General features: G+C 41.4%; 1 protein-coding gene across 2 annotated transcripts in view; it reads left to right on the top strand.

The window, feature by feature from the left end:
• Nucleotides 1–27,431, top strand: part of USP12 (ubiquitin specific peptidase 12) — a 104,567-nt gene that overhangs the window by 31,176 nt on the left and 45,960 nt on the right. For both annotated transcript variants that reach the window (XM_030308196.1, XM_030308206.1), the window contains one exon: nucleotides 24,419–24,499. In XM_030308196.1, coding sequence (XP_030164056.1) covers nucleotides 24,419–24,499 — 81 coding nt within the window. Of the gene's footprint in view, nucleotides 1–24,418; nucleotides 24,500–27,431 lie in introns of those variants that run through there.

Here is a 27,431-nt window from a genome sequence, read left to right as displayed (position 1 = left end):
TTGCCACTGTTGTGCTTTACCGATTCAAAGCAGTGGAATTATTTTCCTCTTCTTCTTCTTCTTCTTTTTAGTAATATAATTAATTACCAAGTTGGCTAACATACAGTGTATACAGTGTGCTCTTGGTTTGGGGGTAGATTCCCATGATTCATCGCTGACATCCCCAGTGCTCATCCCAAGTGCCCTCCTCGATGCCCATCACCCACTTTCCCCTCTTCCCCACCCCTCCACCCCCATCAACCCTCAGTTCTTTGTATTTAAGAGTCTCTCGTGGTTTGCCTCCCTCCCTTCTCTGTTTGTAACTATTTTTTTTTCCCCTTCCCTTCCCCCATGGTCTTCTGTTAAGTTTCTCAAGATCCACATATGAGTGAAAACATAAGGTATCTGTCTTTCTCTGACTGACTTATTTCACTTAACGTAGTACCCTCCAGTTCCATCCACATTGCTGCAAATGGCAGGATTTCATTCTTTCTCATTGCCAAGTATTATTCCATTGTGTATATAAACCACAATTTCTTTATCCATTCGTCAGTTGATGGACATTTAGGCTCTTTCCATAATTTGGCTATTGTTGAAAGTGCTGCTATAAACATTGGGGTACAGGGGCTCCTGGGTGGCTCAGTCGGTTGAGCGTCCGACTTTGGCTCATGTCGTGATCTCGCGGTCTGTGAGTTTGAGCCCCGCGTCGGGCTCTGTGCTGACAGCTCAGAGCCTGGAGCCTGTTTCAGATTCTGTGTCTCCCTCTCTCTGACCCTCCCCTGTTCATGCTCTGTCTCTCCCTGTCTCAAAAATAAATAAAACGTTAAAAAACAAAAACATTGGGGTACAAGTGCCCCTGTGCATCAGCACTCCTGTATCCCTTTGGTAAATTCCTAGCAGTGCTATTGCTGGGTCATAAGGTAGATCTATTTTTAATTTTTTGAGGAACCTCCACACTGTTTTCCAGAGTGGCTGCACCAATTTGCATTCTCACCAGCAGTGCAAGAGGGTTCCCGTTTCTCCACATCCTCGCCAGCATCTGTTGTTTCCTGAGTTGTTAATTTTAGCCACTCTGATCAGCGTGAGGTGGTATCTCATTGTGGTTTTAATTTGTATTTCTCTGATGAGTGACGTTGAGCATCTTTTCATGTGCCTGTTGGCCATCTGGATGTCTTCTTTGGAGAAGGGTCTATTCATGTCTTCTGCCCATTTCTTCACTGGATTATTTGTTTTTCGGGTGTTGAGTGTGTTAAGTTCTTTATAGATTGTGGATACTAACCCTTTATCTGGCATGTCATTTGCAAATATCTTTTCCCATTCTGTCTGTTGCCTTTTAGTTCTGTTGATTGTTTCCTTTGCGGTGCAGAAGATTTTTATCTTGATGAGGTCCCAATAGTTCATTTTTGCTTTTAATTCCCTTGCCTTTGGAGATGTGTCGAGCAAGAAATTGCTGTGGCTGAGGTCAAAGAGGTTGTTGCCTGTTTTCTTCTCTAGGATTTTGATGGTTTCCTATCTCACATTTAGGTCTTTTGTCCATTTTGAGTTTATTTTTGTGAATGGTGTAAGAAAATGGTCTAGTTTCATTCTTCTTCATGTTGCTCTCCAGTTCTCCCAGCACCATTTGCTAAAGAGACTGTCTTTTTTCCATTGGATACTCTTTCCTGCTTTGTCAAAGATTCGTTGGCCATACATTTGTGGGTCCAATTCTGGGTTCTGTATTCCATTGGCCTGCGTGTCTGTTTTTGTGCCAACACCATGCTGTCTTGATTACAGCTTTGTAGTAGGGGCTAAAGTCTGGGATTGTGATACTTCTCACTTTCGTTTTCTTTTCTTTTCTTTTCTTTTCTTTTCTTTTCTTTTCTTTCTTCTTTTTTTTTTTTAACTTTTACTTATTTTTGAGAGACAGGGAGAGACAGAGCATGAATGAGGGAGGAGCAGAGAGAGGGGGAGACACAGAATCCAAAGCAGGTTCCAGGCTCTGAGCTGTTGGCAGGGAGCCTAATGAGGGGCTCAAATCCAGGAACTGTTGAGATCATGACCTGAGCCGAAGTCGGATGCTTAACCGACTGAGCCAGCCAGGTGTCCCTCACTTTGGTTTTCTTTTTCTTTTTTTTTTTTTCAACGTTTTTTTATTTATTTTTGGGACAGAGAGAGACAGAGCATGAACGGGGGAGGGGCAGAGAGAGAGGGAGACACAGAATCGGAAACAGGCTCCAGGCTCCGAGCCATCAGCCCAGAGCCTGACGCGGGGCTCGAACTCACGGACCGCGAGATCGTGACCTGGCTGAAGTCGGACGCTTAACCGACTGTGCCACCCAGGCGCCCCTGGTTTTCTTTTTCAATGTTACTTTGGCTATTCAGGGTCTTTTGTGGCTCCATACAAATTTTAGGATTGTTTGTTCTAGCTTCGAGAAGAATGCTGGTGCAATTTTGATTGGGATTGCATTGAATGTGTAGATTGCTTTGGGTAGTATTGACATTTTAACAGGATTTATTCTTCCTGTCCATGAGCATGGAATGTTTTTCCATTTCTTTGTGTCTTCTTCAGTTTCCTTCGTAAGCTTTCTGTAGTTTCCAGCATACAAATCCTTTACATCTTTGGTTAGGTTTATCCCTAGGTATTTTATGGTTCTTGGTACAGTTGTAAATGGGATCGATTTCTTGACTTCTCTTTGCGTTGCTTCATTATTGGTGTATAGGAATGCAGCCAATTTCTGTACATTGATTTTGTATCCTGCGACTTTGCTGAATTCATGTATCAGTTCCAGCAGCTTTTTGGTGGTCTTTCAGGTTTTCCATGTAGAGTATCACGTCGCCTGTGAAAAGTGAGTTTGATTTCTTCTTTGCCAATTTGTATGCCTTTTGTTTCGTTTTGTTGTTCGATTGATGAGGCTAGATCTTCCAACACTGTGCGGTGAGAGTGGACATCCCTCTCGTGTTCCTGATCTCAGGGGGAAAGCTCAGTTTTTTCCCCATTGAGGATGATATTAGCTGTGGGCTTTTCATATGTGGCTTTTATGATGTTTAGGTATGTTCTTTACATCCCGACTTCCTTGATGGTTTTTATTAAGAAAGGATGCTGTATTCTGTCATGCTTTTTCTGCATCTATTGACAGAATCATATGGTTTTTATCCTTTCTTTTATTAATGTGATGATGTATCACATTGATTGATTTGCAAATGTTGAACCAGCCCTGCAGCCCAGGAATGAGTCCCACTTGATCAGGGTGAATAGTTCTTTTTATATGCTGTTGAATTTGATCTGCTAGTATCTTGTTGAGAATTTTTGCATCCGTGTTTATCAGGGATATTGGCCTGTAATTCTCCTTTTTTGTGGGGCCTCTGTCTGGTTTGGGAATCAAGGTAATGCTGGCTACATAGAATGATTCCAGGAGCTTTCCTTCCGTTTCTATTTTTGGAACAGCTTGAGAAGGATAGGTATTATTTCTGCTTTAAATGTCTGGTAGAATTCCCCAGGGAAGCCATCTGGTCCTGGACTCTTAATTTGTTGGGAGATTTTTGATAACTGATTCAATTTCTTCGCTGGTTATGGTTCTGTTCAAATTTTCTATTTCTTCCCGTTTGAGTTTTGGTAGTGCGTGGGTCTCTAGGAATTTGTCCATTTCTTCCAGGTCGTCCAGTTTGTTAGCATATAGTTTTTCATAGTATTCTCTGATAATTGTTTGTATTTCTGAGGGTTGGTTGTGATAAGTTCGTTTTCATTCACAATTTTATCTATTTGGGTCCTCTCTGGTTTTGAGAAGTCTGGCTAGGGGTTTATCAATTTTGTTTATTTTTTAAAAAAAACCCAGCTCTTAGTGTCATTGATCTACTGTTTGTGGGTGTTTTTTTTTTTTTTTTTTTTTTGTTTCAGTATTGTTTATTTTTGCTCTAATCTTTATTATTTACTTCCTTCTGCTGGCCTTGGGGTTTCTTTGCTGTTCTGCTTCTAATTCCTTTAGGTGTGCTGTTAGATTTTGTATTTGGGATTTTTCTTGTTTCTTGAGCTAGGTCTGGATTGCAATGTATTTTCCTCTTAGTGCCTTTGCTGCATCCCAAAGGGTTTGGACTGTTGTGTTTTCATTTTCATTTGTTTCCATATGTTTTTTTAATTTTGTCTTCAGTTACCTGCCTGACCCATTCGTTCTTTAGTAGGATGTTCTTTAACCTCCATGCATTTGGAGGTTTTCCAAACTTCCCTGTGGTTGACTTCAAAAAGCAGTGGAATTTAAATGGTGTTTACTTCAAAAATTAACTTATCTTTTTGGGTTTGCAATACCGAATAAGCAACATCTGGCCTTATCTGAACCCTGTAGTTATATTTTCACCCAAGAAATTTTGGATTTCAACAAATGACTTGCTGTCCAGGGAACAACAATGGGGACGTAAGTGTATTTGGCTCTTGCCTTGGGAGGCCAGAGTGTGTAATACCCTTGATCCTTGATCGTGTGTGTGTGTGTGTGTGTGTGTGTGTGTTTAATTGTGGTAAAGAATATATAATGTAAAATGTGTCATTTTAATTCTTTTTAAATTTTTTTTTTCAACGTTTATTTATTTTTGGGACAGAGAGAGACAGAGCATGAACGGGCGAGGGGCAGAGAGAGAGGGAGACACAGAATCGGAAACAGGCTCCAGGCTCCGAGCCATCAGCCCAGAGCCCGACGCGGGGCTCGAACTCCTGGACCGCAAGATCGTGACCTGGCTGAAGTCGGAAGCTTAACCGACTGCGCCACCCAGGCGCCCCTGTGTCATTTTAATTCTAAGGGTACACTTCAGTGTCATTAGTTACATTTACCGTGTCATGTGACTGTCACCACTATCTGAAGACTTTTTCATTATCCCAAACAGAAACTCAAAGCCATGTGGTGATAACTCCCATTCCTCCCTCTGTCCAGACCCTGCTATCCTGGACTCTATTTTCTGTCTTATGAATTTGCTTGTTGTAGGTATTTCATGTGAGCGGAAGCCTTTTGTGTCTGGCTTCTTTCACTTAGCATAATGCTTTCATCGTTCATCCATTGGTAGCATGAATCAGGACTTCATTTTTTTTTTTTTTATTAGTTTATTTATTTTGAGAGAGAGAGTGGGAGCACGAGCTGGGGAGAGGCAGAGAGAGAGGGAGACAGACAATCCCACGCAGGTTCCACATTGTCAGTGCAGAGCTGGATGAGGGCCTCGAACTCCCCAACAGTGAGATCACGACCTGAGCTGAAATCAGGATTGGACGCTTAACCTACTGAGCTGTCCGGGTGCCCCAGGACTTCATGTTTTTAAACGGCTGAATGATATCTCATAATAGTCTGTTGAATTACTTCACATCTTGGTTGTCCATTCATCTCTTGATGGGCATTTGGAATTGTTTCCATCTTCTGGCTATTATGAATAATACTGCTGTGAACATTTGACATACATGTATCTGTTTGACTTCCTGTTTTCACATCTTTTGGATATGTACCTAGGAGTGAAATTGTTGAGCCAAATGGTTATCCTGTATTTCACTTTTTGAGGAGCCACCAAGTCTGTCTACATCCTGTAAAAATAAATTTTTACCTATTTTTTTTACTTTAGCCATCCTGATGAGTATGGAAGTGGTACCTTGTGATTTTGATTTGCATTTGCCTGAAGAGTAACGCTATTAAGCATCTCTTCATGTACCTACCGGCCAGTTGGTCTTTTTATTCTTGAGTTCTAGAAGCTCTTTATGTATTCTGGATATTAACAGTCATGGCCAAAAAAGCTTTTAATACGTTGCTGAATTTGGTTTGCTTGCATTTTGTGGAGTATTTTTGCATCTGTATTCATAAGGAATATGGGTCTGTAGTTTCCTTACGGTATCTTAGTGTGGTTTCATTGTCAGGGTAATTAATGCTGGCCTCATAAAATGAATTAGGAAGTATTCCCTCCTCTTCAGCTTTTTGGAAGAGTTGGAGAAAGATTGGTGTTAATTCTTTTTTAAATATTTGGTAGAATTTATCAGTGGTGACATCTAGTCCTGGACTTTTCCTTTTCCTTTTTCTTTTTCTTTCTTTTTTTTTTAAATTTTAGTCCTGGACTTTCCTTTGTTGGGAGGTTTTCAGTTACTGACTCAATCTCCTTACTCGTTTTAAATCTTCAAAATTTTAATTTTTTTCTTGAGTCAGTTGGTAGTTTGTATTTTTAGGAATTTGTCCATTTCTTCTGGACTTTCCAATTTGTTGGCATACAGTTTATAATATTTTCTTCTTTTTATTTGTGTCAAGTTGGTAGTAATAGTCTCTCTTTTCTTATTTTATGAATTTGAGTCTTCTTTTTTCTTCGTTAATCTAGCTGAAGGTCAAATGTGTTGATCTTCCCAATGAATCAATTTTCTTTAGGTGTACAATGGGATCTTCATTTTTAATGTAGGTGTTTTTCCAGCTTGTAAATTTCTCTCTCAGCGTTGCTTTTGCTGTATCCCATTTGTTTTCAAATGTTGTATTTTTGTTTTCATTCATCTTAAGGTATTTTCTAATTCCCTTTGGTTTCTTCTTTACCTGTTGGTTGTTGAAAGGGTATGTTGTTTAATTTCCACATATTTGTGAGGTTTTCAGTTTTCCTTCCTTCTTTTACCAGTTTGAAGTTTTATTACAGTGTGATCAGAAAAGATGCTTTGTATGGTTTTAGTCGTTTTAAATTTATTAAGACTTGTTTTATGGTCTAGTGTGTGATGTATTCTGGGGAATGTTCCAACTGCAGTGGAGAAGAATGTATATTTATTGTTGGCTGGAGCCTTCCATTTATGTCTGTTAGGTTTATTTGGTTTCTGGTGATGTTCAAGCCCTCTGTTTCCTTATTGAGCTTCTGTCTGGGTGTTTCATCCATTATTGAAAAAGGGTATCATCTAACTATTGTACAGCTATCCCTTTATCCCTTCAGTTCTATCAGTTTTTAAAATTCGTTTATTTTTTTAATTAAGGTATGATTGACCTGTAACGTTAATTTCAAGTGTACAACATGATAGTCATTGTGAAGCAGTCATCACCATAAGTCTAGTTACTATCCATCCTCCTAAAGAATTACATAAATTTTTGTTTTTTTGTGGTAAGAACTTTGAAGATCTGCCCTCAGCAACTTTCAAATATATAATACAATATTGTTGACTATAGTCAACATGGTAGTTCTATTTTTCATTTTTTGAGGAATCTCCATACTGTATATGATTATGTTGAATGAAGTACATTCCATACAGACCCATTTTGTTAAGAGTTTTTTTAAATCATGTGTTGATGTTGCATATTGTCAATTGCCTTTTCTGTGGTTATGGAGATGATACAATTCTTATGCTTCATTTTGTTAATGTGGAGATTCATGTTGATTGATTTGTGGTTGTGAAACCATTCTTGATCTTGGTGCACAATCATTTCAGGGTGCTGTTGCATTCAGTTTGCTACCATTTTGTTGAGGAGTTTTGCATCTGTGTTCATCAGGGATACTGACCTGAAATTTTCTTTTTTGTGTGTGTGTTCTTATATGGTTTGAAATCAGGATAATAGCTGGCTTTGTAAAACGGGTTTGGGAGTATTCCCTCCTTTTCAGTGTTTTGGGATGAGTTTGAGAATAGGTATTCAATCTTTTTTGAATGTTTGATAGAATTATTCACCAGTGAAGTCCCTCTGGTCCCAGACTTTTGTTTCTTGGGAGGATTTTGATTACTGATTCAGTCTTCTTACTAGTAATCAGTCTTTTCAAACTTTCTGTTTCTTCACGATTCTGTCTTGGATGATTGTATGTTTCCAGGAATTTATCCCTTTTTCTAGGATGTCCACTTTGTTGGCATATAATTGTTCATAATAGTCTCTTAGATCCTTTATATTTATTTGGTATCAGTTGTAACTTTTTTTTCATTTCTAATTTTATTTATTTGAGCCCTGTCTCTCTTGTTCTTAGTGAGTCTAGCTAAAGCTTTGTCAATTTTTCTATCTTTTCAAGGAAAAGAAACTCTTGGTTTCATTGATCTTTTCTGAATAGTGTCTCTATTTTATTTTTGCTGTGATCTGTATTTTCTTCTTTCTCCTGACTTTGGTCTTAGTTTTTCCTTTTCTAGTTCCTTTAGGTTTTATACCTAAGGTTATTCTAACTTTAGGTATAAGTCACCTAAAGTTAGAATAACCTTAGGTATAAATCACCTAAAGTTAGAATAACCTTAGATATAAAACCTAAAGTAACTAGAAAAATCTATTATTAGAGTTATACCTAAAGTTAGATTGCTTATTTGAGATTTTTCTTGTTTCTTGAGGTAGACCTGTATTGCTGTAGTCTTCCCTCTTAGAACTGCTTTTGCTGCATCCCGTAGATATTGGTGTGTTGTGTTTCCATTTTAATTTGTTGAACTATATTTTTTGATTTCCCCTTTTGAACACCCACCGGGTGTTCAGTAACATGCTGTTTGATTTCCACATATTTGTGATTTTGGTTCTGTTTTTTTCTTGTAAGTCATTTCTAGTCATATTGTTGTAGTCAGGAAAGATACTTGATATGGTTTCAGTTTTCTTACATTATTATTAAGACTTGTTTTGTGGCCTAACATAGGATCTGTTTTGGAGAATGTTCCATGTGCACTTGAAAAATACCTGTTTTGCTTTGGATGGAATGTTCTGCATATGTTTATTAAGTTCATCTAGTTTAATGTGTTGTTTAAGGCTGTTGTTTCTTTTCTGATTTTTTGGTCTGGGTTATCAATTGATTTAAGTGGGATATTAAAGGCCTTCACTGTTGCTGTCAGTTTCTCCCATTAGGTCTGTTGATATTTGCTTTGTATATTTATGTGCTCCTATGTTGGGTGCATAAATATTTATTTACAAATGTTGTACCTTCTTGTTGGATTGACTTCTTTATTATTATGTAATATCCATCTTTATCTTTTATTATGACCTTTGTGTTAAAGTCTATTTTGTCTGACATAACTACCCTACCTGTCTTTTGGATTCTATTTGCGTGGTATTTTACATGGTATATATATTCATCCTTTCACTTTGACTGTATGTGTCTTACATCAGACGTGAGTTTCTTGTAGGCAGCACATAGATGGCTCTTGTGTTTTTATTCTTCCAGTCACTGTCTTTTGGTTGGAGATTTGAGGCCATTTACATTTAAAGTAATTACTGACAGGTGTGTACTTCTTGCCATTTTGTAAATTGTGTGTGTGTGTGTGTGTGTGTGTGTGTGTTTTGTACTTCCTCTGTTCCTTTCTACTTCTCTTGCTTTCTTCCCTTGATTTGATGACCTTCTATAGTGTTATATTTATTTTCCCATTATCTTTTGTGTATCTGCTGTAGGTTTTTACTTTAGTTTCACATGAGGCTCACTTTTAAGAGCCTATATAGAAGTCTATTATAAAGGTAATGGGAAGTTAAGTTTGGATGCATTCTAAAGCTCTGCATTTTTACTCCTCCTCCCCTATGTTTTATATTTTTAATGTCACGTTTTGCATCTTTTTATTTTGTGTATCATTTAACTAATTATGGAAGTTTTGTGTTTACTACTTCTGTCATTTAACCTTCATACTTGCTTTATAAAGTGATTATTTCACTACTTTTACTATGTATGTATGTGCTTTTACTACTTTACCAGTAGGATTTTTACTTTCCTATGTGTTCTTGTTCCTATGAAGTTAACATTTCTTGTCAGGGTCATTTAGTAGTGACAGATTCCTTTAGCTATTGCGTGTCTGGAAAACTCTTACCTCTCCTGGAGTTCTGAATGATAACCTTGCTGGATAGAGTTCTTGGTTGGAAGTTTTTTCCTTTCAGCACTTTGAATATACATGCCGTTCCTTTCTGGCCTGCAAATGGATCATCATGGGCTAGGTGTGTTTCAGTCTGCTGCTTTTGCCCTGGGTCCTGGACGAATGAGTCTGCACACGAGCCCTCCAAGAGCAGAATCTTTGTTTCCTACAGCCCTGTTTGTCCTCGATGTAAGTCCCATTGGTTTTCGAAGCCAGATGTGTTGAGGGTTTGTCTCTCTGGTGCAGGTCCCAAGGGTTCAGGTGCTTGAAGGGATGCTCCTTATTAGTGAGGTTCCTCTTGACTCCTGATTGTGGGTCATTGCACCAGGGGTGGGGTTTTTGGCAAGATAGTGTCTCTTCCTCTCTTTCCCTTGTTGACGTGACTTTGTTGTGGAGGATATGTTTAACTGATTTTCAGCACATCGCTCCCTCCCCGTTGTTGCATAGGTAGCTGCAGATTTGTTGTGTCTGTGGGAGGAGGTGAGGTCAGGATTCTCGTACGCAACCATCTTTTTTCAATTTTTTATTGATATAGTTTGAGGTTTTGTAGGTTGGTGCGTATTATAATTGTTATATTGTCTTGATGGATTAAACCTTTTATTAATATATAATGTCTCATATCTATACCCCCCCCAGTTTTACTGAGGTATTATTGACACATAACATATGCAAGTTTAAGGTGGTGATTTGATACATATGTGTGTTGCAAAATAATTACCCACTTTAAGGTTGATTAACATCTCCATTTCCTCACATAATTGCTGTGTGTGTGTGTGTGTGTGTGTGTGTGTGTGTGTGTGTGTCGCACGATAACATTTAAGGTCTGCTTTTTTAGATCTTTCAAGTCTATAATACAGTATTTTTATAAGATTTGGGGGGGTATATTTTACACAATGTTACATTGGTTTCAGTTATACATAGAACTTTTATCGACTTAAAAATCTATCTTGTCTGAAATTAATAGCTTCCCCTCCAGCCCTCTCTTAGTTACAGTTTCCTCAGGATATCTTTTTACATTCCTTAACTTTCAATTGCTTGTTGTTTTGTTGTTGTTGTTGTTGTTGTTGTTGTTTAATCTAAAATGAGTCTTGTAGACATCCTATACTTGGATCATGTTTTTTAAGTCTGTTCAGCAAATCTCTACCAGTTAGAGAGTTGAAGCCATTTACATTGAAAGTAATTATTAATAAGGAAGGACTTCTGCCTTGGTAGAAGGTAGTAAAACCTCGGTTTGCAAGCATCACTCGTGCCCGACACATGCTTGTAATCCAAACACTTGTCTGTCAAAGTGAATTTCCCCATAAATAATGGAAACTCAGCTAATTCGTTCCACAACCTAAAAACATTCATATAAAAATGATTACAATACTGTAATATAATACAAAATAATAAAGGAAATACAAAATATAAACAAAAATAAATTAACTTGCACTTACCTTTGAAAACCTTCATGGCTGGTATGAGGGAGACGAGAGGAGGGTTATTGTGTAGGACAACTATCACTAATGGAATCACTGCTTGCTATCTGTTGGCTCACTGGAATCTTTTTCTGCATGGGGCCGTTGTATATGCTCGCATGGATGTTGAGTACAGTACAGAATTCATAAACTCTTGTCATACACTGTATATAATGTAATTGGCAATAAGGCAGCAGAGGAAAGGGTCTACATCTGCAGGCAGACTGACCTAGAGTGAAGCTAAGCATCCCTAAGCTTTCTCTTGTCTGGAAAAGCAGAGGGCCGTCCATAGGTGCTTTGAAGGGACAAAAAATACTCTAGTGCCAGTTGTGGGCACCTTCCGATGTTTTGAAAAATCACTGATTTCTGCCAAGCACCACGGCCTGAGACCAAGCCTCCAAGCACGGGAGGTGATCCCCCACAATCCCGCAGCAAGAAAGAGAAGAACCATTCGTGCAGTTGTGATCACGTGACATTGGGCGTCATGTACTACTCGTATTGCAAGACGTCGCTCGTTTATCAAGTTAAAATTGATTAGAAATGTTTGCTCCTCTTGTGGAACACTCGCAGAACAAGTTGCTCGCAATCCAAGGTTTTACTCTATTTGTTTGTGTATTTTAGTTTTGTCCTTGTTGAATCCCTCCGTTAGTGCCTTTTTGTTATTTACTTGATTCCTTTAATGTACCATTTTGATTCCCTTTTCTGTATATTTTTCAAGTTATTTTCTTAGCAGTTTTCTTGAGTGTTACAATTAGCATCTCAAATTTGTAACAACTTAGTTTGAATAGTACCACCTCCGTTTCGTTAGTATACAAACATCCTGCATCTGTACATCCCTCGTCTCCGCCTTTATATTGTTGTCACAGACGACATCCGTACATTGTGCACCTATTAACACAGATTCATACTTGTTGTTTGATGTGTCTTTTAAATCCTATATGAAAAAGAGGGGAGTTAAAAGCCAAAAGTACAGTAATACTGGCAGTTGTATTGACTTGTCTTCTTTGTTTCTTTACGTGGCTTTGAGTGGTTGCCTCGTGTCTTTTCATCTTAGTCTGAAGGATTCCTTTTAGCACTTTCCTGGAGGGCGGGCCTGCTAGTAATGAATCCCCTTATTAGGCCTGTCTTGTGGGGCGGGCCGCCCGGGTGGCCCCGTGGGTTAAGCATCTGAGTCTTGATCTTGGTTCGGGTCACCATCTTACGGTTTGAGTTCAAGCCCCGCATCGGAGCCTGCTGGGGATTCTGCCCTTCCCCTCCTCTGCCCCTGCCCTGCTCACGAGCTCTTGCGCTCTCCAAATAAACAGCAGTGGATCCCCCTAGGCCTGTCTTGGAATGTCCTGACTCTTTGTTCATTCCTGGAAGATAGTTCTGCAGTTACAGAATTGGTTGACACTTTTTAAAAAAAATTTAATGTTTGTTTACTTAGTGTGCAAGCGAGCAGGGGAGGGACAGAGAGAGAGGGAGACACAGACTCGGAAGCAGGCTCCAGGCTGCAAGCTGTCAGCACAGAGCCCGACGCGGGGCTCGAACTCTAGGACCTTTGAGATCATGAGCTGAGCCGAAGTCCGACGCTTAACCAACTGAGCCACCCGGGTGCCCCGACAACTTTTTATCCCTGTGCCTGCTCGCATCTACAGATTTCTGATGAAAAATCAGCTCTTAATCTTACTGTGGATCTTTTGTGTGTGATGAGTTGTTTTTGTCTTGCCAATTTCAAGATTCTGTCTTTGTCTTTTGACAGTTTGACTATAATGTGTCAGAACCTCTGAGGTTTTCCTGCTTGGAATTCGTTGAAATCCTTGGATATGTAGATTCAGGTATTTCATCAAATTGGGGCCATTATTTCTTCACATTTTTTCCTGCTTGCTTCTTTTTGTTCCCTCTTCATTGGGGATTCTCCTGATGCAGATGTTGGTATTTTGATGGTGTCCCATAGGTCCCTCAGCTCATTTTTCTACATTGTTTTTCCATTGTGCTGTTTGGCGTGGATAATTTTAATTTCCTCATTTTCAAGTTTGCTGATACTTTCTCCTTTCTGCTCAAATCTGCCATTGTACCCCTCTACTGAATTTCTTTAAAAAAAAAATACATTTTTTTTAATGTTTATTTTTGAGAAAGACAGAGACAGAATGCGAGTGGGTTGGGGCAGAGAGAGAGGGAGGCACAGAATCCGAAGCAGGCTCCAGGTGCCGAGCTGTCAGCCCAGAGCCCATCACAGGGCTCGAACTCACAGGCTGTGAGATCATGACCTGAGCCACCCAGGCGCCCCTCTCTACTGAATTTCTTACGTCAGCTGTTGTACTTAATAATTCCTGGTGTTCTGTTCAGTTTCCTTTTTATCACAGTCTCTTTGTTGATATTCCCTATTTATTCATACAGATGCTCTTGCTTTCTTCTAGTTCTTTGAGCATATTTAAGACCGTTGATTTAACACCTTAGTAATTTTAACATCTAGCATTCCTCAGGGTAGGTTTTGTCAAATTCTTTTTTTTTTCCTCCCACAGTGCTGTGGTTTTCTGTTTCTTTGTATGTTCTGAAATGAGAACTGGACCATTTGAATATTACATTGTGGTGACTCTAGAAATCAGATTCTCCTCTTTCTCAGTGTTGCCGTTGAGGGCTGTAGTCATCTGTTTGTGCAGTGACTTTCCCAAAACAACTTTGCAAAATCTGTATTCTTTGTGGTGCGTGGGCACTGTAGTTTCTCTTAATTATCACCTTGTGTGTCACCTTGTGACCTGACAGAAATTTACCCACATGTCTCGGTCACCCCTCCCACCACCCAAAAAATCCAGAAAGGGAAGTTCACGCAGTGCAAGAGGGTGGAGACAAATGCAAGTATGTGTGCTGTTGCCCCAGGCTGCCTCCAGTATGACGGGGTGCACAGCCCCAGTGTTAGGAGGGCGGGTTCCCCGACCGCCCCCCAGTACCAGCCCCTGCCCCACACGTGGGCCCCGCGCCCGCCAGTGCCGCGGGGCTGGGGGACGGGCTGGTGGCCGAGGCACGCGCTGTGCTCTCTCTGCCTTCGTCAGCTGCCCCCCTGCTTGGTGTCCGTGTTCTGAGATGGTTGGCTCTGACAGGTTTTCCAGCTCAGTGGGCTCGTGGTGGCACCGACCCAGCAGCTTCAACGTTCCACGGCGTCACTCCACCTGTCCTTCTGCGTTGGACGTAACCACACATAGTCCAGCTGCACTTCCTTTCTGCTGGACAAAACTAAGTTTGGTGGTAACTTCACTTTGTATCAGGGCGAGCAGGTACAGTGCGCCTCTGGAATCTGGAGTATGAACTCTGTTGTCGTAGTGACAGAGTAACTCAGGAATTGTGATTTCATTTCAACTTCGTGACACCTTGTATCTGCATAGTGGTTTTCTTCACAAGGATGTGAAGGACTTTACAAATAGGCCGTTATCCTATAACCCGGGAGTTGAGAAGATGAAGTGTGCATATTTTTACAGGTGGAAGAAAGTGGAACATGTTTTTATCATACAGAAACCGAGCATTATCTTACAAATCAGTTACTCACGTCAGGTGTATGAAGTTGGCCAATACCAGTCCAGGGCTCCTTGTTTTTATGGTGCCAAAAATTCTACCACCTGATAAAATAGGATGTAAAAACTATAACGAATATGGCAGAAAGAGCTTAAAACAATGACACATTTCTGGTTATTTGTTCACCAAAGTAGGTGAATCTGTGCGTTGCCTTCACCACAAGCTGCTGTAAAAACCAAATCTTACCTTTTTTTGTTGTAGGTAAGGTGCCAGTGAGGGGGTTCAGATATGGTTATGCTTTAAATGTGTAACTGTCGCGGTGCCTGGGTGGCTCAGTCAGTTGAGCATCTGACTCCTGATTTGCGCTCGTCATGATCTCGTGGTTTGTGGGTTCAAGCCCCCACGTTGGGCTCTGTGCTGACATTGTGGAGCCTGCTTGGGTGTGTTCTCTCTCTCTCTCTCTCTTTCTCTCTCAAAATAAATAAGTAAACTTAAAAAAAAAAAAGTATAACTATCCATGAGAGTATCTGATAAATTTCTCATAAAGTTTTTTGGTATTGAGATGAGTAGGATTTATAGAATTCATTGTGCTCGATCACATTAAGTACCGTATCCCATTATGCTGAGTTCGGTCCTATTTTGAGAATTTTCTTTTCGGTATTGTTAAGCTAAATGTGAAGGCTTGGCAGAGCCATTCTTGCTAAGCCCGGCGATGGTGGTGATACACCATTACTTCCTGACAGAGATGAATTAATGAGAGATTTTTCAGTAACTCGTCTCATGAATATTTACGGATCAAAAACATGGTTGTTGTTGTTGGCACTGAGTCATGTTCGTACTTTTTTCGTTCCTTGACTGAGTTAAGAGATTTAAGTGACTCTGAATCTTCTTTTCTTTTCTACATATCAATATTCTCTACAAATAACACATTTACCCATGAATATATAACTCTTCACTGAAGGTGTTAGAGCAAATAATATGAAGATTGTAGCTTTTAACATGTCTGATAGGAACATTGAGGTTCTAATGGATATGGAGATTCAAATCACAGCCTGATGTTTTTGGTCTGGTCATTCATCATTGAATTATAATGATGCACGTATGTAACTTAGTTTTTGTTTCTTACATGCTGTGTTTGTGTATATATCACCGTTAGATGAAAAGGATTATGGGAGTGCTGTCCTGAGTAATTTTAAATGTGCCGTGATTTGGCCAACGATTAATTGTAGAATTGGATTTTCCTTAATTGCTGGATGGGGAATTTTACGTGGGTAACATACCACACGTGTGTTCCTGTGGCGGCAGCTGAGGCAGGAAGTAAGCTGCTTTAATTTCTCCTGAAAAGAGTTGTGTTGTTGAGAACCTGCCAGAAGTCTTCCTGATAGGGTTGAAGGTTTGGAGTAGCATGGAAGACGGGAGGAGGATGGGATGTTCACATACGTCGTTGGAAATAAAGTTTGATGGTTTCTCCTTCTCCACGGAACTTACACAGATGGCTCTCAGAAGGCCCGTGATGGGAACGGAGGCCGGGGCCCTTCAGGAGCGTGATTTCCAGAGCTTGATAACTGGTTGTGTTGTAGTTCAGGGATGCAGCAGGGCGTTCGGACATCCCCCTTCGTGTCGGAGACCGTACCTCCCTCCTCTGTGGGTGCCATTTGCACCATATGCTGTCTTCCCACAGGGGCTTTGCTCGGTGCCGGTCCCGGATTCCCAGACGGCACCTGCAGCCCTGCGATAACCCTGCGAGGACGCGGTGCCGCTGTGAAGTCTGGCTCGGGGTTGAGAACCCTTTTCTGCGGGCTACGTTTTCACTTTGATGGCAGAGGTCGCACCAGAGGAGGCCACTGCAGAGGTTCTTGGGATGGCTGCACATCAGCGTGGAATGTCCAACGCCCTTGTCGGTTACTTTGGGAATTTCAGTCTTTTGGGCGGTTGATCTGAAGGGCGGGGGGGGGGGGGGGGGTAAGAAGGGGTAAAGGAACTGTGTTTAGTGCCTTCTGTTGCAGACATTGTTCCAAATCGATACATTTTTAAAAAACAGGCCATAACAAGGGTGTTTGCCCTGTTTTGCAGATTAGGAAGTTGGAGCACGAATTCAAAATACTGGGAATATTTTGCCCAAAGTTCACACTTTGGTTGTGATTCTGTGTTGCTGCTATCTTCGAATGAGAGCATTTTAGATTTGCAGTCGATGCCGTGAGTCTGGTCTCTCTCACCTTGCTGATGAGAAAAGCGAGGCGGAGCGATTTGAGGCAGTGACGCTGTGGTTGAACTCCTATTAGAACCAGGCCAGGTCACTCGGCCCCCTGCACTGCCTGGGGCTGGAATGTCGAAGTGGCTGCTCGTGTTCCGGGCTCTCGTTTCACCAGCGTGTACAGCTGTATGGAAATACCTGCAGAGAAAAGCTCAAGGCTTGGGCTCTTTTAGTTCTGTCTGCTCGTGATGGAACACCGTGATGGGAATGTCCTCCATTTTCCGCTCTCGGGGTCATTCCTGTGCTGATATCCTGGAGTACGAACTGCATACTAGCATAGTTTGATACTGTTTTCTTCTCTGTAACTTTACATTTATTTTTAATAATTTTCTGCCTGTAGGTCATCATGAAAAGCTAATTGTTCACTGTACACGCCCCAGTTGGATTATGACTTTGCGGTTTTTTCTTACCGTTTTTAAATCTTTTGTAACCCTCTATATCAAAACTCTCTTGATTTAAATTCACAATGAGAAATAAGTTTCCCAGTTAGACCTAATAGACACGTACCCAATTCCTGGAAAAAGTCTCACAGACCATTATTTACCCTTAGTAGGGAGATATACGCCATCATGTCTTCTGTTTTACTGAAAAAGCACATAAATGGTAGATCCACCAAATTCATCTCACTTCTCACTAAATGACACTTTGACGGTCACGTTCTACAACTTTCCGCTCAGGGCTGGGTAGAAAGCAGATACTATACTTGGTGAATTTCACCTCTTAGGAAGGTCTACTGCTTTCAGAAGATTTTTATGATGCGTGACACTTAGGGTGTGAAATGGCTTGTTTGTTTGTTTGTTTTTTTATACAAATGTTTGTCGTCTCTGATACAGTTTCAGGGACCCAGTGTCATCCACAAGTGCAAATGTGGGCTTCCAGCCTTCCTGTTCTCCGTTCTCCCCTTTAAGATACTTGCTTCGTGTATATCTTCTGTACTTTGGGTTCATCCTTTGACGGCTCAGATTCACTTTGTCTCTGTCGTGTTCGTACCCTCACGTGGGTTCTTCCTGTGATTCCAGAACTTTTCTTAGTTTACCAAGGTCACTCGATTGTCTCCTTTTCGGGAAGCCTGGGTACTGACCTGGTGTGACCCTTCGGTGTTACACTTGGAACGGCAAACGCTGGATTCTAAGATAGGATTTGAAACATGAGAATGGGGAAATGTCATTGTATTTTATTATACTTGTTTTAAACAAATTTGTCTGGGAACTAGTAGTGCACTGCAACTATCTAGTTAAAAAAAAAAAAAGCTAGCGTACTTGATAAGTATGTTTCTAGGTACCAGATGTCCGTCCTTTTACTGTGCTACCGTTTTTTATTTCTTCCTCATGGATTGCGTCCTCTTGCGTCTTTCTCATAATGGCAGAATGGAGGGCACTCAGAGAGGCGTGTGCTCCATGTAAAAATGACCGTGTGAAAAAGACGTCATCAGAAGCAGCCTTCCCCTGGCTGGCTTATTTTCTTTTTTTCCTGTTTGCAGATGGTGTGTTCAAAATGATAGATCAAAGCTGTGTATATTGCTTCAACTTTTCTTTCACTTGGATGGTTTTTTTTTTTTTTTTTTTTTTGGCATGAAAAAGAAGCATTGCTCACCTTTCTAGGAATCCACAGTAGGCAGGTGTACGGAGGTGCTTACTCCATGGCCTGCACGTTCTCCGATCGGATGGCTTTCTGAGGATGTGAAAATACATCCTGAGTTTTTTTCAGAACTTAATGTTTGACCTTCCATAGACTATCCATAAACATTGTATCCTTTACATCTTAATGGGATTGAACGATCCAGCAGATTCCCACACGTTGCTAGAGGGTGGGGATGAGAGGTGCTGTAGGGATCAAGGTCTTACGCGTGAGACGACCCGGGTCCAGACAGAGAAGCATTTTGCCTCAAGTTGTTACGGCTAGCTGCTGGCATGGCCAGGACCAGACCCAGGACTCTAGCTTTGCCAGGTCCGGGTCAGTGTCATTAATAGTATGCCGTGGTCTCTACAGCAGCTCGACAAGGGACCCATTCTTCCATGAGATAGTTTTCCATAAAACATTCCCTGTTTTTTTTTGTTTTTTTTTTTTTAATTTTTTTTTTCAACGTTTATTTATTTTTGGGACAGAGAGAGAGACAGAGCATGAACGGGCAAGGGGCAGAGAGAGAGGGAGACACAGAATTGGAAACAGGCTCCAGGCTCTGAGCCATCAGCCCAGAGCCCGACGCGGGGCTCGAACTCACGGGCCGCGAGATCGTGACCTGGCTGAAGTCGGACGCTTAACCGACTGCGCCACCCAGGCGCCCCGAACATTCCCTGTTTTTAATAAAAAGTGTGGATTACTGGCATCATATTGACAGGAATCTTGACTAAAAAAATATTATCCAATATTAACTTTGTTTCTCTGGCACAGCCGTTGAGTTTTTCTTTTTTTCTGATTTAATTATTAAGTCTTTCTGTGTTTCTTTTTGTTTGTTTTTAAGAGCAGTTTTAGTTCACAGCAAAATTGATCTTGGATTTCCCATATGATATATGGATTTCTCATATAGACCTGCCCCAGTGTGAGCATAGCCTCCCTCATTACCATCATTCCTCCCCCCCCCCCACCAGAGTAGTACATTTGTCATAATTAATGAACTATGTTGAAACATCATAATCAGGTAAAGTCCATAGTTTATGTTCCTGTTTACTTTTGGGGTACATTCTGTGGGTCTGAACAAATGTATGATGACATATTCATCATGGTAGTATTACATGGAATATCGTCACTGCCCTAAAAATCTGTGCTCTGCCTCTTCATCCCTTTCTCCCCAACTTCTGATATTTTTACTGTCCCTCTAGTTACCATTTTCAATTAAAAAAAATTTTGTAATGTTTATTTGTATTTGAGAGAGAAAAAGAGAGAGAGCACACACAAGCAGGGGAGGGGCAGAGAGACTGAGACAGAATCTGAAGCAGGCTCCAGGCTCCGAGCTGTCAGCACAGAGCCCGACGTGGGGCTCAAACTCGTGAACGGCGAGATCATGACCTGAGCTGAAAGTCGGACACTCAACCGACTGGGCCACCCAGGCTCCCCACCATTAAGTTTTTACTTTCAATTATTATAATTTTTATATTTAAAAGTTTTATTTGGTTCTTTAAAAAAAAAATCTGCTTTGGCTTTAGAATCTCATCTTTGTTCTTAAAATCAAGCCAGTGTTACTTTTTGGCACATGTTACGCATTTGTTCTGTATCATGTCGGAAATAGTTCTGATATTAAATGTCTTGAGAGTCTCATTCTGCCGTCTGTGCTTCTGCTGGCTTTTATTCATAGAGTACTCTATTTTCCTGTGGCTTTGGGTATGTGTATGAGTTTTGATTGTGAACTCAGGTCTCTTGGAGTGTTATCTGTGGGAACTTTTTGTGGGGTGGATTGGCTTTATCTTCCAGGGTGAACTTGGTCGTTCTGCTGGTTGTAGGGTGAAGAGGGCACTGTCATCTCACGGTCTCTCTGAATTACATTTTCTGCTCAGGTGGTTTTGCTGTGAGATCACACAGCTGGCATGAATTTGGGTTACAATCTTTCATAAGTCAGCTTGGGGTTGTGAGTTTTCTGGAAGACGCCCTCCACTCTCAGTGCCAAGGACATGCTGGGAGCATTTCCTTGCTGCCTCCTCCTGCGGTACAGGATTATTTCTTGCTCCCCCTGACATGACGATCCAGCCCTTTTGGGATCTCAGTGCCCATGCTCAGGTCTTCTGTTGGCCTTTCTATCTCCCGAAGTTTTCGGTTTCCCTGCACTCTGTTTCATTCAGCTGTCAGAAGAGCGTGTAAAGGTCACTAGTGTTGACAGTTAACCCTCAGCGTGAAATCTCTCTTTGGCATTGGCTTAGCCTGCAGGGTTCCCCCATCATTTTGTTTTTTGTTCTCTGCAGCTTCCTTATTTTCTCACCAGCTCAGTAAATTGTTATCTTTTAATATTAAAATTCATCCACCTTTTGGTTGTTTTCATCAGAGAGTCAGGGATATCTAATTCCGTCCTTATGATGAATTTTGTACTAATAGGTACTGAGTCTAAAATAACCTTTTGTGTAAGTTACAAAAACGGAGCTAGAAACTCCAAAAAGAACGTCTTCTTCCTGTGTGTGTGTGTGTGTGTGTGTGTGTGTGTCATGTACTCCTACAAGACAGATGAATCCTGATACCTATACGTATGAAAGCGTTAGAGCAAAAATTCTTACTTGAGCATGCCACCATTTCTTTCTTTTGTCCTGGTAAAGCATCACTGATTTAGTAAACCACTGTTAATTGTAGTAGGATCATATTTCTCAAGCGTAGGGATAGAGAATTGTTCAGAGCCGTTGCTATTGGATATTGACTTATTCTAGGTTCAGCTTAAACTTTGGGGTGCTTGTTGACCATTATTTGACACAAAAGGGTTTGCCAACTTCCAACAAAATCTTCAAGGGGTGACGACACAGAGAACTCTTCTACAGATACTAAAAATTACGCAGCAAACTTCTGGCTTGGTGGCTGTTTTTCCCCAGCTGTGTCTAACTCTAGTGTTGAAAACCAGTCATCAGAAACTGAATTGCTTCGTCTACTCTTTGCCTTTGTAGTTGGCATGGAGTTAGAGTAGAGTTGTACTCTGATAATTTCTGCAGAGAAAATCTTGAATTCGTGCCATAAGAGTATCTCCTGCACATTCACAGAATCTGCTATACAGCGTCCTTGTCATGGTAAGGTGTATGTTACTAGGGTGTGCTTTAATTTAGAACTGTCATAAAGTAAATCCCGTTCTCTCTTTGTACTTTCCATTTGGATCCGCTACCCTGACTCCATCTGTCACTGTAATCTCTCCCTGTTGAATTGTGTTGCTTGGCATTTGTTGGTTGGCTTGGACTTCCTAGAGTTTTGTGTTGATCTAGTACATGTCCTCAGGAGGGTTGATAAAAGTGACTTGTAGTGTTAGAATGTTGAGTTAGAAGAGACTGTAGAAATTACCTTGTCTTTTAATTTTCTAAACATGTTTAGCTGTGAAAATCTTGATTTGGGTAGTGGATTACTTGGAAACGCAACAGATCAACGTAGAGGAGTTGGAGGTTTTGAAAATCAGTGGAGACCAACTCCTTTATCTTGCAAATGAAGCGTCTTAAACCCAGAAAGGTTAAATGACTATGGTTTATGGCTGTTTCCACCTTCCCACACTTAGCATCTTTCTCCCAGACCTCCGATTGGATTGTGGTTTTGCTTTGTTGTTAGACTTTTGGACAGTACAGTGACTATACCTCTGCGCTGCTTTGTGGGGTTGGCCAAAGTTGTTTTTTTTAATGATAGCTATCTCATTTTTTCTTGTGCCTTTTGTTTCCTTCTCTTGCTATTTCTTAGCTATTGCTTGGAGCAGATATTTGTGATCATTACTGGCTAATGAGAGTAGCTTTTCTTCCCCCCTTGAATTTGAAGGGAAGGGGGAGAAGGCAGCCATCATTTATAGGACACCTGCTTCTGTGCCAGGCACTGTGGATGCTTTCACCAAGGTTTCAATTCAGTTAATTTGTAGCCGCCCTATAGAGTAGTTGGTGACATTTTCCTTTTACAGTTAGGAAACTGAGGCACAAAGAAGCTAGTAAGTTGATCCGTAGCCAAACCACCTTGAGGATGCGGACGGGGAGAGGGATTTCTAAGCAGTGCATGCATGATATGTCACGGGTAGGGGGATGAATGGGTCATCTGGACTGGTGAGAATACGTGCTCTGTGGCATGTGATTGCTATTACATTGGAGAGAGAATGTTCACGTGTTATCCTGTTCTTCCCACGAGCCAGAAACGCTTTCCGGAGTTAGGTGCACTGACATTTTACTGTCCACATAAATAGATGTGATGAGGTTGTACTTTGGATCATAGAGCCTTTCTTCTTTTTTTGTGGGGGAGGGGTTATACTTATTTAAACGAATATTGTTTTGAATTCGTATGGTAAGTGGTAAACATCCGGGTTACTGATAGTTTTCAACATACGCCAGGAAGCTTTGACATGGTACTTGAGCTGGCAGGGGTGGAGGGTGGGGCTTGCAGCATTCCCACCGAGACAGATTTGTTCAGTGGATCTCGAAGTTGCTGTGATCATTGAATTTGATGTCAAAACACAGGGCATAGCCAAATTGGAAGTAAAGGGTGTTTGTAAACCAGCGATTCCGTCAAGGTTTTGTGTAAAGCCTAAAACGAGTCCCAAATTAAAAAAAAAAAATAACGAAGGCAGTGTCATGTTTATGTACCAGCGCTGGATGGCTGGAGGACATTAGAGGAAATGTGTTGTTTTGGTAGAATCTGACCACCAATCCACCCAGTCCCTCTAATCAGTGCTTACAATCAGGAAGTTGAGGATGTGTTGTCTAACAAAGGTTGGCCTTCCCAAGTCCAGGGATGGAGCTCAGTCAGGAAACGGCAAGGTCTTCTGAGCACCGAGGTGATGTTAATTTCATGTCCGTGCCCCGGAGGAGGCAGTGTGTGCGTGTGGTTTTACTGCAGCTTTGCAGAGTGGCCGCCGGCATTTTATGAGTGATGTCGCATGGGTTTTGTCTGGGGGGATGTTTTCTTGGGAGTTTTAAGTACACATACCTAGAGGTATCATGCTTTCAGTGTTGCTGTCTTTTTTCCCTCTCCGGCTACGTTGGGAATCCATTTAGGGGCATGTGCCAGTACACAGGGCCCTAGTGGCACCCCATCTCCCCTCTTTTTCAGGGACGGAGTTGAGTCGGTCGTATTCCTGAGACCACGACAGGTGATTGTGGTCTGTGCCGGGCCCTTCTTCTGTTGGGTTTCGTTTTGGTTTTTCCCTTTTTTATCCTTCACCCCCAGTTGCAATGCCCCAGTGCTCTTCAGCACCCACTCAGGGACGTTTAACATCCATTCTTAGCCCGCTGGCCGGGTGCTAGTCTTTATGTATGCGTTAAGCTCAGTTTTTCTTTTTTTCATATTTAACATTATGTTTTTGAGAACTAGGCGTGCTTTTGTATGTAAACCTAGCTCCGATCATTCCGACTCTGCTCCAGAGCTGGCCGTCACATTTCATAGACTGGCTGCTTGTTGGCTGTGCGGTCGTCCGTGCCGCCCCACGCGGCGTTCTTGTCACTGTGGGTCCCGGGTGGGGATCCATCAGGTCAAACTTGGAGGAACTGTTAGGTCACCTACTACATGTGTGTTTGGTTTCGGCTCCCTGAGATGGCTGTCGAATTATACCCCGTTAGGGCACGGGTACAGCAGGGGCTTTAATCCTTTAGCTAGAAAAAAAGTCACAAGTTATAAGTACAGCTTCTTGATCCGCGCTTTGCTTTCCTGAGAAAGTTCTTGCAAACTAGTCTTACTATTAAAATCCTTCACTCTTCACTATCATCCTTTATTTTCTTTCAGTAATGTTACGTGGTGAAAGGGAACACAGTTTTTTAAGGGATGTCTCTGTGATGCACGTTATAACCGAAACGTTATGAAAATACTACGAATACTAAGAGTGCTGTTTCGTTTGTTTTAATTTTTATTTTACAGGGCGCCAATGCCTCGGCATTAGAGAAAGAGATTGGTCCAGAACAGTTTCCAGTCAATGAGCACTATTTTGGATTAGTCAATGTAAGTATCCGTTGGTGCTCCGCCTTCACAACTATGGTTGCAAATCGTTTTCAAAGTGTTGAATGTGTTTCATAATTTATTAAAGGAAAATTGTTCATTTGCATCAGTAGGCTTAAAGCCAAGAAACTTGATTTGGAATTTTAAAATGCTCTTTTTTTTTTTTTTTAAAGTTTATTTATTTTTGAGAGAGCGAGCGAGTGAGCACGAGCAGGGGAGGGGCAGAGAGAGGGCGACACAGAATCGGAAGCCGGCTCCAGGCTCCGAGCTGTCAGCACAGAGCCCCACGCAGGGCTTCAACCCACGAACCGCGAGATCATGACCTGAGCTGAAGTCGGACGCTTAACCGACTGAGCCACCCAGGTGCCCCTAAAATACTCTTTTTAATGGAAGGGAAACAAGACTGCTCGAAGTCTTAAGGGTCTTAGATTGGAGTTAGCCAGATTTTTCCTATTTTGTATCAAATTTTTTCATAACCGAAATTTTATATGGCCTATGCTACATGATCTCTTGTTTCTTTGAGAATTATTTAAATGTCCAAATAGAAGTGGTCCAAATGTACAGGTGTAATAAATAAAGTTTTGCAAGTGCTTCCATGTGTCTGTGGACTCTTTGTCAGCTGACTTCTGGCAATGTTGCACTAGCATAGATATAAAAATGCAAAATATAGGAGAAAGATACATCCCCAGTCCTTGTGAAGATAATTCTAGTTATTATACATCATTGAAATTTTGGAAGAACTTTCTTTGGAAGTTTTAACTCTTTTTCTGACTCATCAACAAATGCCACAGATCTGTGTTCTACAATTGTGGTAGTTTATGCTGTCCTGTTACGTAGATCCGTGGTGAATGTTTTAAACTCTATGTAAGAGATGATGATACAGGGGACAAAGTAAGTTCCATTGAACACATGTGTGTCACTCACTGAGTACTAGTATGCAATCCGTGACGTTCAAGGTAGATTTCTTGTGTAGGTAAAGTGATGTGGGCATTTCCTCTCCTGCTGGGAGTCCCCTTGAGAGTGTAAAGCTTGTACAAAAGGAGTCTCCACCCCACTGTGCCCACCTCCCCAGAGGAGCCTGCTCATTCATTTACTGGCTCTTGTTTCTGGAATCTACCCCCACATTCTAAATAAAGTGCCTGTATGCTATTAAAAACAGTCTATCGACTTCTTTTCCCTCACCCTAGACATTCCTTCATGGCTCTCCTTTTCTAGAACTGGTCTTCTTCCTTGGATTTTTCCCTGCTTTGTGGCACATGTTCTATGGTAGCTTCTTTAGGGAGCGTGCATGGGAGGTGAACTTTGAGCTCTCGTATTTAAAAACGTTTTGGTTCTTGCTAAAGCTAGGTACACAGCCTTCCTTCAGAATTTGTAAGGGATTACTCTGTGGCTTTCTGGCGTCTGTTGATGTCAAGAGGGCTGATGCTGTTCTGATTTTTCACCTCTTCTGAGTGTGGCCCCCTCCCCCCAACCCCCCAACAGTGTTTTAGGAGGCTTTCAGAATGTGGACGATTATCCACAATGTTCTGAAATTTCATGATGTGTCTTTGTGTTCCTCCCCCTCCCCCCCCCTTTGTTGCATTGACTGTGTACCAACTCATTCAGACATTTTTCGTTTTCCTCAAGTCTCGAACATTTCTGATACTAGCATTTGGATAATTTCCTTCCTATCAGTGTAATCTCTTTGTTCTGTCTTTTTTGATATACCCTTCGTTGCATATCGAAATGCAGACTGATTTCTCTGTTTTTTTCTGCGTTTTCTCCCATTTTTGATCATCTGCTTTGTATTCTCCATTTTGGATTATTACTCGCCCTTTTTTATCTTGTTCATTGCACCTTTTATTTCTTAGAGTGTTACTTTTGTTCTTTGATTTTGTTTCTCTGTGGTTTTTCTCAGGATATTATTTACAGTTGTTGAGGTTTTCTTATCCTTACTGGATTGTTTCTGAGACACCCCCCCCCCCCCCCCCACCATTTTAAACTCTCTTTCCTAATGGAAGCTCTCCTTAAATTTCATTCCTGCATAAAGATGAAATTCTGAGAAGCTGATTGGGGCTTTGTGTATTAGGGTGGAGCTGGTCTACCAAGGGCTTCTCTCCAAGGTGACTGCCCCCCACCCCCATTTCAGTGGCTAGAGCCTTTTCTCTGGGGCTGTTGACCTGGTGCTGAGGGACTTCTTCAGTCTGTGTCTAGGGCTGGCTTCGTTCAGGGTCTTCTTGAATCCTGTCCTCTGTTTGGTGCCTCATGCGGTCCTCTGCTGTCCTTAAAGGGCCCTTGAACCAGACTTCTCCTGTTCAGCTTCTGTGGGGACTAAAACCTACAATTGAAAGAAAGGCGAAGTGCCTAGGGGTCTGAACGGTCCTTTTAAAAGACTTACAACCAGGGGCGCCGGGGTGGATAAGCAACTGACTCTTGGTTTTAGCTCAGGCCATGATCTCAGTTTGTGGGATCGAGCCCCCATGTCAGGCTCTGAGCAGGGAGCCTGCTCCGGATTTTCTGTCTCCCTCTCCCTGCCCCTCCCCTGATCGCTTGTGCACGGCTCGCTCGCTGTCTCCCAAAGCAAACAAGAAATAAGCATTAAAATAATAATAATAATAAAAGGCTTATAACCGGACCTGTGTTTTCCCACCCTCACCCTCCTTTTTTTTTCCCCCTTTATTTTTTCCTAATTTATTCTTTTACTGTCATTTCATTGGAGTTTTGTCAGGGGTGGGGGGAAGTTAATTGAATATATTTGAATGTATGTAATTTCCCTTGTTTAACAAGAAAGTCTGGCCTTTACTTCCGATATCTAGGGTGTTTGTGCTTGCGTACAGAGTTGTCTAGTGATCAAAAACCTCATTTAACTTCTGGGAATGGGCAAACCCCAGTTTCTTCTCTCTCATTATTACTTCCCTGTGGCTGCCACCCTTATTTGGTTCACACTCAAGCTAAT

The sequence above is a fragment of the Lynx canadensis genome, chromosome A1 (genome assembly GCF_007474595.2).
Source record: "Lynx canadensis isolate LIC74 chromosome A1, mLynCan4.pri.v2, whole genome shotgun sequence".
NCBI lineage: Eukaryota > Metazoa > Chordata > Mammalia > Carnivora > Felidae > Lynx > Lynx canadensis.
The sequence above is the reverse complement of the archived record's forward strand: the minus strand, read 5'-3'. Positions and strand labels throughout refer to the sequence as shown.